The 14,660-nt window shown below is 46.6% G+C and overlaps 1 protein-coding gene across 1 annotated transcript in view; it reads left to right on the top strand.

Annotated features, from left to right (window-relative positions):
* Positions 1 to 12,666, top strand: part of LOC149345304 (uncharacterized) — a 144,385-nt gene extending 131,719 nt beyond the window's left edge. Inside the window, exon 5 of the mRNA XM_089542745.1 lies at positions 12,179 to 12,666. Within this exon, the coding sequence (XP_089398871.1) occupies positions 12,179 to 12,376 (198 nt within the window). The 3' untranslated portion in view covers positions 12,377 to 12,666. The remainder of the gene's footprint in view (positions 1 to 12,178) is intronic.
* The last annotated feature ends 1,994 nt before the right edge of the window (positions 12,667 to 14,660 follow it).

The following is a 14,660-nucleotide window of genomic DNA, read 5'->3' as shown; positions in this document are numbered from 1 at the left end:
GATGCGCACGCGCAAAGACCAGAAAACTGGAAGCACGGAAAGAGCCAACAAATAGGACCACCAGTTGTGTGTCCAGTTTGTGTACGCAGTTGTGTGTCCTTCTCGTTGTGGTCCTCTGTCTGCAAGCGCTGTTTTTCTCAAAATATGCCTCAATCAACTCGCCCAGCAACGCACCTTGAGAAGTATACCAGTGGTTTCAAAACAGGCAAATCGTGAACGCATTCGCCTAAGACGAGCGACTCATTCAAGTAAGCCCGTGTCGGAACATATTATGCCTCAAATTTTACAATGTAGCCTTCTGCAGGTCTTGTTTATATCATAAACACTCTTAATGAAATAATCTCAACCAGGCTGAGTAGCCCGTCCCTTTCATGTGGTAATGACATCAAAGCGAGGAGTAGTTCCAAGCTATTAAATCCAATCTGAAAATAAAAATTGTCACTGTAAAGCTACCATGAAGACCGACAATGTATAAATTGGTTTACGCATTGTCGTGTCTGAGTATTTAAGGCTGAGTCCTGTGCCCCTGTTGCTTGCATGCACATAAATTACCAGGTACGCACCTCATCTGCACAGTGCTTTTAAATTAACATTCAAGGGATAACTTCCTCCAGATATCTCGAACGAATACTTTGCTTCGGATGTTGAAATAAGCGTCATTGAAAATATGACTTGGCAAATAGTAAAAAAGCATCCACACTTTCCTTAAGCCCAGTTGCTGAGAGCTTTATGTCTTCAAAAATGTCCTTCACCAAAAATATAAATACTAGTTCTAGTATCTAAGGGCACCGTACTGATTTCTTCACCCAACGATTTTGTTTTTGTTTTTGAACGCTTAATTCTTGGCTATCGACCCATTTTCATTTACGCCGCCATAAGAAGTGCTGCCGCTTGACATATATTTGCCCGCGCGGCCTCTTGCTCTGTGCCCGGCGCGATAGATAGTAAGCCACTGGCAAGGGTATTCTGATAACTTGAGCGATCTTTGGCAGGAAAGCAAAACTAAAGGTAACTGTTAAGGCCAGATCCATGGTCGTCCTCTTACTTGCGACTGCTACACCTTCGCCAGTTGCAATTTTAGGCACAATGATGGTACCGGAGACGCACATCCGGAATCGAGGATATTTACGTCTAAGTTAGAGCGCAACGATGTTTAAGGCGCTGTTGCAAAATCTGAGTTTTTGCGGATGCCATTGGGGATGGCAAAACACCTCTTACAGCAGCCCTGGATTATCGATAGGCAACATTTGTTTCTTGAAAACTCAAATTGGTGGCAAAATCAGTTCATTGGAGTCGGCAGTTGTTCGTGATGACACAAACAGTCTGTTCCGCTATGTGCAGTTAAGTATAGACCTCCTGCACGTTTGCAAACAAACGAGGTGGCGCTGCAGTCGCCAGCGGCCTCATGGTAGGCAAGAGACCAGGGAGTGGATCGCGTTGAGGTGGTGAGCGCGGGTTTTCAAGGCTTGTAGGCGCGTTCTCAGTTTTTGCGAGTCATGGCAGTGGTTGGTACTTTCAACTTAGTAATTTTTCGAAGTACACGGGCTCACGTTGGCCACGTACGGTGTATTTCGCCACTGTGCATTCTTTCATGAATAGTGGTAAATAAAAAGCTTTTCTACCATTCATTTCTCCCTTAGGCATTCAATAAAATAATAAGTTTTGACATTCTGCACCAGCCGGAAGGATTTTGCTTCCGGACAGTAATCAGGGGAAGCACTGGCATTGTTTCAGCAGAGCCGACGTGCGCTCACAGTCTGCTGACACACGTGTCGCGCAGTGCGAGAAAATCGGAATGATACAGTGCGAGAAGTGGGGACAGCGTCGATCGTGTCCCAGGTCTCCTCTGTCTCGCGTAAGCGCTGTTTTCAGCCGTCAGATCACGCCCCAGCCAGGCCGACTTCTGTTGTTGAACTGGTCTATTTGGTGAAAAGCTTTGATTCCGGAAATAGTATTCTCTCCTAGCCCTGGAATCTTCTGTTTCCTGACGAAAATTTATAGCAAAATATTCAGTACAAGTTCATAAAGTTACGCTTTTTAGATGTGTGGCTGTCTAAAATTGTGAGGTAATTGAGTCTTCTGATGGTCCTGGCATGTCGCGAATTCCGCGTGTTCCGACGCCGGAGCAGCACCATCGTAGTAACGCTACGAAGCAGAGAGATCAGAGGTTTTGTTTATTTGAGTGCCGCTTTTCTTCGACCAAAGCGAAAGCGAAAAGACTATAAAAGAGGAGGAGCCGCCACGGTGGCTCAGTGGTTATGTCGCTCGGCTGCTGACCCAAAAGACGCGGGTTCGATCCCGGCCGTGGCGGAGGAATTTCTTTGGAGGAGAAATTCTAGAGGCCCGTGTACTGTGCGATGTCAGTGCATGTTAAAGAACCCCAGGTGGTCGAAATTTCCGGAGCCCTCCACTACGGCGTCTCTCATAGCCTTAGTCGCTTTGGGACGTTAAACCCCCATAAACCAACCTTAAAAGAGGAAATAAACTTTCTGGCCTTTTTTCTGACCTTTCACATTTTCTGAGACTGGCATTACTCACCCCTTCGTAAATACGTAACGAATGGAAAAAGAATGATTCTATTTGTCCCGAATGATTTTTGAGACGTTCAGCAGTATAATAAATCTCTCGATTTTTTTCCCTACGCGTGCTGTGGAACGTTAGTTATTTTTGTAAAACCGATGTCGTGTAACTATACATGCATAAGCACTAAGAATCCAAAAAAGAAATAGCTCCATCATAGCGGACAGGGATTTGTGAACATGCTGACGTAAAAGATTTCCGCACTTTCTACTTAATTATTCAAGATCCTGGATGACTTGACGTGGGTGTTAATTATAATTACCATGAACTGTGCCACGTGTAGCTAAAAATAAAACGCATTACTGAATTTAAGAGCAATTTCTTATTTGCACCTAATTTGGTTTCATATTTCATGCATAAATAAAGAAAACTCTTTTCATTGCCCCATTTCCTGTCAATCTCGCTACGTGCCGCTGTTAGTAGCCCGCCGGCGGTTGTTTCATTCCAAACAGGCTTCGCGATCATGTGAGACCTCATGAAACAGCTTATGACACATCCATGATGCAATGAAAAAGCATATGGCTTTTAGCACACCTAATGTACGCTATTCTAAGCATACCAACGTGACCGCGTAAGACTGACACAACTTACCAGACTTCTTTCAACACGAATCAAACAATTATGTCGGTCATATTCGGCCATACCGGCCACAATCATACAGCGTTAGCCGTTTCTTACTGCAACTGCAAGTAATCTTATAGGCCAATAGTACTATTGGCTATTGATTGATTGAGTAGATGACCTGAATATAGATACATTATGTCCGACAAAAACAGTTGTGGCCGATTACCTAGCCGTTCTTTCAGCTTCCGGCATAGAAAATGTTATCAACGCACCGCCTCGGGAGGAAGTGCTGGGTGGTAGATTAGTTCGGTCTTGTCTAGATTACATAGAGATACGTGCTCCAAACTGCAATCTTTCCTCAGCTATCACTACGCAGCGTTTGGCCGATCATTATTTTACAGTTTTCCGGTTGTTTGATCGTACTACCTGTAAGAATCTAGGGCTGCCAACTTCTAACGACGGTCAAAATAAATTGCACTTCACAATAGTGGTTCCAGGCAAATTAGATAACCGAATCGTAACATAAATTAGCAAGCAATCGCTAGGTCTAACCATTCTGATTTAGTTTATTCTTTGTTCTGCCAACAATAAAGAAAGTTTGAACAAGCTTCGAAGCGCGTCATCCGCAAAAAAAAAAAACAAATTTATCATATCTGGTTTAATGCAGCTATTTTGCATGCAATTCTGCACAGATATTGGCTGCGGAAGCGTTGGAAACGCTGCCCTAAAGATCTTGAACTGCGCACCGAATACAGAGCCGCAAGAAACAGAGTGGTAGCGCTTATCCGTTCCGCTAAACGTCAGTACTAACGTGAACAATTTATACAAGGGGCCAGAAACCCCGCCAGAACTTGGTCGCTGATTAATAATTTGAGTGGCGTTAGGGAATGTGTCATCTGTTCAAGAAATTTTTTCGTGTAATTCTCAGCAAACAGCTGAATTGTTCAACAAGCACTTCGCACGTGTATCTCAGTCTTGTTCACCCTTGCCGCAAGATAGAGGTTCTTTAACACGCACTGTATCTACATCCGCCTTTCTACCGAAACTGTCGCCAAGGGACCTGGCACGCATAATCTTCAGCTTCAAACGTAATAAGCCACCTGGTCTTGATGGTATTGCAGTGTCTTGTCTCTGCTTCAGATAAATTATGAAGTTCTGGAGAGTATTCTTTTGTCTATCCTTAACGGATTCTTAGAGACTGCTGCAATACCAGGGATGCTAAAAACGGCGATTGTGAAACCAGTATACAAGGGTGGAAAGAGAGAGAAGCTTGAGAAATATCGGCCCATATCTGTTTTGCCACTACTTTCCCAGATTTTAGAAAATTTTATGCTAGAGTGCATTACATAATTTGTGAAACAATTTTCTATTCTGTCTGACTGACAGTTCGGAAGGCAGTGGAACGCTTTCACTTCTTGAAGTATTTGCAGATGAATCGCACACAGCTCTTGATCACAATCTGTATGCCTGCTGAATGTTTCGAGATATCGCCAAGCTTTTGACACGGCAAATCACGAAATATTATTGTAAAAATGATACCTGCTTGGACTTAGGGGTCCATTTCATGATCTTTTAAAAAGTAATTTACAAGATAGCTCACAAGTCTTAGCCCTTCATAACACCGCAGCCCTTAGCAGCCGTCAGATGATGAGGGCTAGAGTTCCTCAGGTGTCCATTCTGTCACCTTTACTTTTCAATCTATATATAAAAGACTTCGCGCCAGCAGTAACAACTTCTCTGGCCTTTCAGTACGGCAACTACATGGTTTTACTGACAAAGCATATTTCCTACAAAACTGCGGTGGCTTTTCTACAAGAAAATATCTGCAATGAAATGACCTGGTTTTCTTTGAATGGTCTTTTGGTAAACCAGCAGAAAACAACATTAGTCTGCTTTAAAAACCCCTAGAAGAAAACTGTACTGAATGAGTATTTTTTTACATTTCCACAACGATAAAGATTCCCATTGCGCTCCAGTTGAAAGTATTTATTTTATAAAATATCTGGGGGTTTACTTTGACAGAGATCTCTCGTGGCACAGTCATGTGGCATACATCTGCAGCAGATTACATAGCACTGCATGGCTATTGTTTACAATTAACTGTTTCCCTCCTGTATCGACAAAAAAGACAATCATGCATGCATACAGTACTATAGGGTATGGCATCACAGTTTTTCCGCACTGTTCACAAAGGTGGCATGACCGTGTAGATGCTCTTCTAAAAAGCGTATTGAAAAGTGCAGCCTTTGAACTTTCCTTTCCCCCTCAAGTAAACTTGTTCAATTTTCTTCCTCTTCTGTCCTTTGAAAGTTTATATAAACAAACAGTTGTTCTTCAACACTTTTGGAATCCTGCCTTGAAGCCTAAATCAGTTGCTGCCAGAACCCTACCTAAAGGTCAGCGCTACACTGTTCTTAAATACTCAACAGATATGGCAAAGCAAGCCGAGGTGTATATGTCCCTACAATATTTAATAGTCTTCCTGATCATGCATTCTCCGCTACTTCCAAAACGAACTCAAAACGGATGTTAAAATCTGTGATGTTTTAAAAAGGCCAAATGATTTCTACAGTGTTTTTTATAGTGTGTATTTTGTATTTTCTTCAGTATTTGCATTTTAGTGTATGTACACTTGTTATATTTTATTGCTTTTTATTTTCGCTCGATGATGTTGCCGGGCCTAGTCCTGCAAGCCTCCACTTGTGTTTGAAAGGCCCGAGTTTGTATGAAACAAAAGATGGCGTGGCCATAAAAATGTCATTATTATTATTATTATTATTATTATTATTATTATGATTATTATTATTATTATTATTATTATTATATTTGGACTTAGTTTCAACTATATATTGCTACGGTGCTGTAACTCCGTTTACAACTATCGGCGAAGAACAGCGTCGGGATGCGGAGCTTCTCTCCATCATCGATCGCCTAACGTCCGCCCCAACCGACCCTTCACTGAACCGCTTTGCTCTCGTTGATGGTATTTTATACCGCCGGAATCTTCAACCAACTGGTCCTGACCTTCTCCTCGTCGTCCCGAAGCACTTACGAACCGTCGTTCTCCACGAACTTCATGACCTCCCGACTGCTGGCCATCTAGGCGTTACTCGCACGTACGACCGCATCCGCCGTCGGTTCTTCTGGCCTGGCCTCTACCGCTCAGTGCGCCGTTACGTTGGTGCTTGCGATGAGTGTCAGCGTCGCAAGCGCCCTGCGTCTGCTCCCGCTGGCTTTCTTCAGCCCATTGACATCCCTCCGGAGCCGTTCTACCGTGTCGGTTTGGACCTTCTCGGCCCATTTCCTGAGTCCACTTCTGGGAACAGATGGGTTGCAGTCGCCACAGATTATGCCACCCGGTACGCGATAACGCGTGCGCTCCCCACGAGTACTGCCGCTGATGTCGCCGACTTTCTTCTTCAGGACGTCATTCTTCATCATGGAGCACCCCACCAACTGCTCACTGACCGTGGCCGCACCTTCCTTTCCGCAGTGGTAAACGACATTCTTCGCGCGTGCTCAACTAAGCACAAGTTGACGACCGCTTACCACCCCCAAACTAATGGCCTCACTGAGCGACTCAATCGGACGCTCACCGACATGCTCGCCATGTACGTCTCCTCTGATCACCGAGACTGGGACGTCGCACTCCCATACGTTACATTTGCATATAACTCCTCCCGCCACGACACTGCCGGATACTCTCCGTTTTACCTCTTGTACGGCCGTGAGCCTCAACTGCCGCTTGATACATTGTATCGAACGTCTCCTCCCGCACATTCTGAATACGCCCGTGAAGCCATTGCCCATGCTGACCATGCTCGCCAAGTCGCCCGTTCCCGCTTGCAAGCCTCCCAAGCTTCCCAGCAAGAGCACTATAACCGCCGCCACCTGGACAGTGCCTTCTTGCCTGGGTCCCTTGTATTGCTCTGGGTGCCTTCTCGCCGTGTAGGGCTCTCGGAAAAGCTTCTTTCTCGATATGTGGGCCCGTATCGCGTGCTGCGCCAAGTCACAGCCGTCACATACGAGATTGAGCCTGCCTTCCCCGAGTGCAATTCCCGTATACTCCACCCTCCGATATTGTGCACGTGTCGCGCCTTAAGCCCTACCACCTACCCTCTTCTGACACTCGCTGAGCCGCACCGCGACGGTGCTTTCACGCCCGGGGGTCATGCTACGGGTCGACTCAGAGACGATGAGGCAGACGAAGTGAGAGGGCGCTTGGCGCGTGCTCGGGCTCTGAATCCTGTGCAGTGGCCTGTGTCTTGACGTCCGGTGCGCCCTGTGCTTGTGTTCTGTTCAGTGTGAGTGCACCAGTGTTCTGCGGGCTGTGAACGCCTCCTGCCACGTAACAATATTAAATGCCATAAAACGCACCATTACACGTTCGCATAACTTCTATACGCGTTAAAACATGCTGTGCTATCAACAAAAGAACGCATTTTTAGGCGGTGAGTGAACCTGCCGGCGCCCGGGCACACCAGCTCATACGGGCGCAGCAACATAGCTGCTTTTTTTCCTTGCGCAGTTTTACGCGTACTATGCTGGTGTTCAGGTGAATGACCGCAGCAACTTCCCTGCTATGAAGTACATTGACTGGCAGCGCCGGTCGACAACCAGACTTCGCATTTTACTACTGCGATCCATTCATAATGCGGCATTTATGTGCGAGAAACCCATTAAGGTTAATTATATTTTTCGTTTTATGCTACTACGCGGATCCAGCAATGACGCAGCTGGTCAGTACATGCTGCTTCTGCAGTGCTCAGGTATGATGCAGACGCACGTAGTTGCGGCAGTTGCGGTAGGCACAGGCAGGTGGCACCTGTCTTGCCTACCCTGCGAAAGCCGCTACTGGCATCAGCGCCACCGCATCTTCGTGTTGTCACGGGGTGAAGGAGCTCTATAGGGAACGGAGCTGCTCGCGACGGCAGTTATATGAAGAAAGCCAGCAGTCACTGAAATGAGGGAATGATTTCATCTTAACATGTTTATTTCGATTTCTGCGTTTATAATTAGCACATTAGTAGTGCAACCATTTTTATGTGTAAGATAAATGCAAAGCCCGCGGCGGCTGTCACTACTTTTGGGGGCCACGTTCGATCGTAGCGGCGGACTTCCTGCACTGCCACGAGTACCACGTAAGATCGAACCGTGAGGTCGGCAGCTGGGTGAGAGCCTTCTTATGACATCAAAACTGCAAAAACCAGGGCACTCGTTAAGCTGTCGAGCAGACAAGGGCAGGGAAATGAGGGGCTCGTTAGGAAATGCGTACTGAGTACGGCGACCGTCACTGAAAACAAGAAAAGCATAGGGGGATGCTTTCTATGTTTTTTACGCCAATTGCGGTGTTAATCAATGAAAAATGATATCCAGGTTTGTCGGAAACCCGTCTGGTTGGAAACGTTCATGGCGGGAAAGTATCGAGCGCCGACAAATTTTTAAAATAAAAGACGTTCCGGCCCCGCTATAGGGCACCGTAGCTGGGACGAAACGTTTTTCTTTTCATTTTTTTTTTATTTTAACAAGTTTTGTTTGTGGTCGATGCTTTGTCGCCTTATCAATAACAAATTATTTCTGTAATCATTTTCTGGCTGAAATCAAACTAGCGAGTAGAAGGAAGAACAACCACATGACGCCAATGGGTTCCAATCCTGCGACCTCCAGCACAAATTATTTTTTTTTTAATTTAAGAAATTCCCCTACGCTTTCCTTGGTTTCAGTAACTGTTGATTTCCTCAATATGTACGGCAGGGTGGCATTGCCAATTAGAATTTGGTTTATGTACTGTCGTAGCGTGATCACATAATTCTTATGCACTATTCCGCAATGGTTTGTCTCTATATACAAAAAAATTTCGACCCCTGGGGTTCCTTAGCGTGTAGGGACATCGCACAGTAGAGGCCCGTGTACTGTACGATGTCGCTACACATTAAAGAATCCCAGGTGGTCGAAATTTCTGGAGCCCTCCACTATGGCAACGTCCCTCATAGCCCGAGTCGCTTTGGGACGTTAAATTAAAATGAGCCATGAGCCTTTATACAAGGTATTGGTGGTTTCGTGCACCATCCTCGTGGAAAGAACTATAAACCATATATCAAATTGATTTTTCATTTTTTTACGGCTACAGTGTGCCTGCTGGCATAAAATATTATTTACAAATACAGATAAAAACTGGCCTGTCGTGTTTATCAGACACATGCTGCTTCGAGTCTGTATGGATCTGGATGCAATCAGTTGGCATCGCTAGCGTTCGATGCAAAGAACCGTATGCGTAACGCGAAATGTGTATGTGCTCAATCACAATTCGTCACACTCGACCTGCATATTCAGGCATATGATCAGCGGACTGTTTCACTATGTCGCATAGCGACACGCACAAGATTACAAGAGATAACGCCGCGAGCCCTTCTTTCTTAGTTCTTCGTCTCTCTTTGTTACCCTAAGTCGTGGTATTTTTGGGGGGGTCCATTGCGCGTGATCATTCGGCACCGCTCTCAGTGTAGTTAGCCATTGTGCGATCTCCCAAGTTGCGGCGCCCGCATGTCTGAGAGCGCACAATACCCGCACAGGCCTTGTACCGCGTCCAAAGCTCTTCTAGCGTACTTGAGCTGTCTGTGTTACCGCTTCGATAACATGGCGAACTTAAGTTGTAATGTGAGCTCGCTCTCACTGTGAGCATGCCCGTGCTTTCTCACCATGGTCTGAAAGGGATCCCATCTTTCTATTGCAGAGTCTCGCCGGGCTTGTGAACATTATCTTGCAGGGGAAATATCACCTCTTGCCTCCCAAATTCTAAGACGTGCTCCCGCCGATCCAACTCGCACAATCTTGATCTGGGCTCCTGGCCACCAGGGTCTACGAGGCAATGAGGCCGCTGATGCGGCCGCCCGAGCGCTCACACACCGGGCTCCTCATCCTAGCTCTCTTGGCTCAGAAGCTCATAAACCACTTCTGTGGTTCCGCAAAATGCTAATACATTACTGCGACAGCCACCGCCTCTACCTGGCAACTGCTAACGGGCTGAGTAAGGCGGACGAGCGAACTCTGTGGCGCCTGCAGACAGGAACTCTTCTCTGTCCTGCCATAGCAAAACACTTTCATCCGAAAAGAGATGGGCGCTTCCCGCACTGTGGAGAGATCTGGAATATCTTTCACATGGTGTGGGCATGTACTCAGAATCCTCACCTTCCCCCTTTCCCCACTCCTACCCGAGAGGCATGGGAGACTGCCCTCCTCAACTGCTCCACACTGGAGTCCCAAAGGGCTCTAGTAAAGCGGGCGCGAGACAGGGCCTCGTCGATCGGTGTCCCGGACTAAGGATACCGACCATGCAGCGGGCAACGTTTATAGATATACTTGAGTTTCGAAACTCTCCGCCGCGCCCATTGGGAGAAGCCCATGGAGAAGCCGGCCCGCCGCGGTTCCTGCCACCGCGGCGCTGCGGTCGGAGGTTGCGCTATGGAAGCAAGCGTCGTCTGCTAGCGCCCAATGTTTTGCCTTTTGCCTGTGCAGGGCGCTCCTAGATCGCTTGTACAACTGACTTTTGCTCGCTAACCTTTTCGATTTGCGGTAATTTTATCATGCGGCGAAAAGTTCGAACTTTTCTGTCTTCCACACTCACGCGTTCCAGCCTTCGTCGTAGTGGAGTGCGCGTTTGCCAGCGCGGTGGTTATTGAAGGAGCAGTTATGTACGAGCATGCGACAATACGAACAGTGGCCTACAGCAGAACAACTTTCCTGCGACCTCAAAGCCGCGGTAGATTTACGTTTTATCGTTGCTAAAAGCCGTGTCGCTCATTAAGCGCGTCGCGCCTGCGTAGGATGGCGGACTTGACTGCGTCCGTTTTCTTTCCTACAATCTTTCAAGTTTCGCTCTTGTGGTTAGTAGTGCGCCTCAAATTGTTACTTCCAAATGCAGCGCTTGTTGCATTCATTCTCGCTTACCTGAAGAAATGCGCAACGAAAATTTCCTACTGATACCGAGCATCATTCGCCTTCTGTTTGCACTGACTGCAAGCGCGCGCAACCTCAAGGCGAGGTGTAAGTCGACGAAGTGGAACGCTTTGCAGCTGATGACCTCCGCAGCCCACCTTCGTTCTGTAGTCTCTACTGTGCAGCCTTTTCCGCACGTTACAACACCAATGTACCTAAGGTATGTAATGTACCAAGAAACACGACAACAAGAACGGGGTGAATGATATTAAAAAAAAAACACTTTATTTACACATCTGCTGAAAAGAACAGGCTTTGAGCATTCTTAGACAAGCTTTGCCTTTTTCCTCTCTCTCTGTGCCTTCACTGCACAGTCACAATCCCACCGTTGATGTTGTGCTTGAATGTTGTGACGATGTCTGACGGCTGGAAATGAACGTCGCACACTTTGCATGTTTTGCTGAGTAGCTTGTCAGCACGGGGATCGCTCTAGCCCACCTCTCATGAAGCTGCGGGTCCGATGGTGGAGCAAAAAAGTGCCTCTTTTCTGGGTTGCTTCGGTACCCGCTCGTACAACCAGGCACGAAGCATGTCGGCATGCTGGCTGAATTTCAACGCAGTTGAAGTTAAAAGGCAAAAGAAATGTCGATGAGTGCAGCTCTTGGTGGCAAAAAACGGCTGGCCTGCAGCAGCAGGCCGTGGAAATCGACGACTTCTTGCAGCGTCCAAATCACTCGCTTCTCACTACACTACGGCAAAGGCTCACTGTTAACGAAGCAGTCGCACGTTCACAAACACGAAACCAAATTAAAGGAGAACGAAAGCAACACAAACACGAAAAAAAAAACCGTGGAAACGGGAAAAAAACAGCCACCGACGCACACGACGCAAGCGAAACGTTGGCGCAACCGCCGACCGCAGCGCCCTCACACTCCCTAGGGACAAGTCGCGCCCGGCTCCAGCGGGCGAGTTTCGAAACTCAAGTATGTCTATAAACGTTGGCAGCGGGGTTTTCTGACCCTCAAACTCTCTTTGAGTATTAAAGTATTTCACCATCACCACCATCATTCTGTCAACGAGGATATTTTCAATATTCCAGATGGCGGTGTGGCCTCCGAGAAGTGCGAGTGCATCCCCGCTTCCGGTGCTGTCGCCGTCAGTGCCGCCCCTGCGCCGGCCACCGTCTGCGGCTCTGCTCACCAGCATCGATGAAGAACGAGGTCCGGACGAACCACCGACTGCTGCCGCCGCAGCAGTTGACAGGCCACGGCATGAGCGATCCGACGCGCTCAACTGACTCGTTCTGTCACATGGGCTTGTCTCTTGCTAGAGAGGAACTGAAGAAGACAACAAAAATTATTGGGATTGCATCAAACCAGAACCCCTGCTATAATTCGAGTTGCTGTACTGCGATAACATGTTTTCGTCATCAACGAAGCGCGTTTCCTTCAAAGAGCTTATTGCCGTATGGTAGCACGGCGGTCCTTTACATGCCAATCATGTTATATTTCTGCGTGGTGCATATGCCCAGTAACCACGTGATGATCGGCTAAAGATAAAAATGTTAATTTAGCTTTAATATATTCGTTTAAATCAAGAAGAACGAAATGGGCATAAGCAAGGCATGTGAGATAATCGACAGTCCATTAGTCCTTCTTGATGGAACAGCGCAAAACATCGGGACAAGAGACAAGCGCTGACTTACAACTGGTTTTTATTTCGAAGAAACATTGCTTCTTATACCTTCTTCACCCTCTCAAAAAGCACATGCGTCGCAACCATATCGTTCAAGCGTACACAAAAAAGCATAAGACAAATAATCACAATCGAGGCAGCTTCGATAGCAAGTCTGCGCGACGATTGTGTCAGCACGCCGTCTGTTGCTTTGACTAAGAAAGAATTTGACATGTTAAAAATGTGATTATAAATATCTGTGATTATTTGTCTTATGCTTTTTTGTGGACGCTTGAACGATATGGTTGCGACGCATGTGCTTTTTGAGAGGGTGAAGAAGGTATAAGAAGCAATGTTTCTTCGAAATAAAAACCAGTTGTAAGTCAGCGCTTGTCTCTTGTCCCGATGTTTTGCGCTGTTCCATCAAGAATGAATAACCAACATGCCCAAGCTGCTGTCCTGGCTGAGTCCATTAGTGTAAGAAAGTGGATCCCTAGAGAGCGCATCGTTAGCAGGCGGCGGGAGAGATTCGGATAATCAACTGCACCCGATTATTGTACCGAGTAAATTGAGTCGCCAGCTCTTTGTGGCTATGTTGACGTTTGTCTGGAAGGGAAAGACGAAATTTTCCGCGATAAAATATAGATTTAAAATGCTTCGCACCAATCAGTTGAGGCTCATGTCGTCCATACGAAAATGGGGGGGCTGCCGCCGTTTTGAATTGTGTAGTAGTGCACTCTAAGCTCTGGAATCCGCGCAAAAATGTCGGTGTCGAGGCGTGCATTTTAGTTGGGAAATCGGCCGATAGTGGCGGCACCTGTATTCAGTTTTTACTTTTTTATTGCTCATGAAAGCCGCGTTTTCAGTGGCAGTGGTGTCTTTGTGATTACAACTCGATACCTTATCGATACAGGCCAACTTAAATATCTCCTCAGCGTGTCTTTACACAGTTTGCTGCCATAGGGAGGTCGCAAGACAATGTTAATGATTAAGGTGTGTTTCCAGACTCGACGCAAAGTATCATTGAAAGTCTTTTTGCTACCGCTATTTCATATTCCGATTTTCGCCCCTCAGTTCGCTCGCTTCATGGCTGTTGTGTCAATTTCAGTTAATCCACTCATTTATCTGCACTGATTCATCGCAAGACCAACGCGACGTTCGTGGCGTGTTATCGCACGAAATGCAATCAAAATAATAACAAAACAGCACGGAGTTCTTTATAAGTAAGCAGTGCAATCCTTTGAGACACGCTGCCCGCAGTTGCATGCATGGGTCAATTGTAGCCCACTGGCAGCCTTTGCACGCTGTGAAGAATGTACACCTAATGTCTACTCACCAACCTGGTCAAGTTTCACGCTTCTCAGTGCGCCGATAAAACAAACATTTCACAACCGATGCAGTAAAATAGTTCAAACACATGTGGAATTGACTGCAGCGCTTATGCAGAATAGCCAGCCTACTCCGGTGTATTACGTTGAATGACTTTTAGGGATTGCAAAATTTTTGCGCTTAGGGCACGCGCTGCTCTTGCGACGTTGCTGTACAATGAGCGATGTCGCGGCACAACAAAGTAGTGTATAAACCACGTCCTCACACACGACCACTGCAATGCAACAAGCATTCAAGAGTGATAAAGGGAGAAAGCTGGAACCAGAAGTAGCTGGCAAGCAGTTTTCTCATGATTGTTTGCGTTGGCTTACGAAACGTCATGGAGAACTTTGTCCTTCAGTAGATGTAGTTAGGGTGATCGTCATCATCGTCATCCACTTATCTCGAAGCTGTTTTACAACACGGTTTTAAAACGAAGTACAGAGGAGAGTAAAAAAAATAGTATTTGCGAGAGACTACCGGAACGGCAGTCCGCGAAGTGTCGGCAAAATAACAAGCGGATAACGAGAGTGCCAGGC

This window comes from Amblyomma mixtum, chromosome 5 (genome assembly GCF_055824585.1).
Source record: "Amblyomma mixtum isolate Tamu chromosome 5, ASM5582458v1, whole genome shotgun sequence".
Classification (NCBI taxonomy): domain Eukaryota; kingdom Metazoa; phylum Arthropoda; class Arachnida; order Ixodida; family Ixodidae; genus Amblyomma; species Amblyomma mixtum.
The sequence above is the reverse complement of the archived record's forward strand: the minus strand, read 5'-3'. Positions and strand labels throughout refer to the sequence as shown.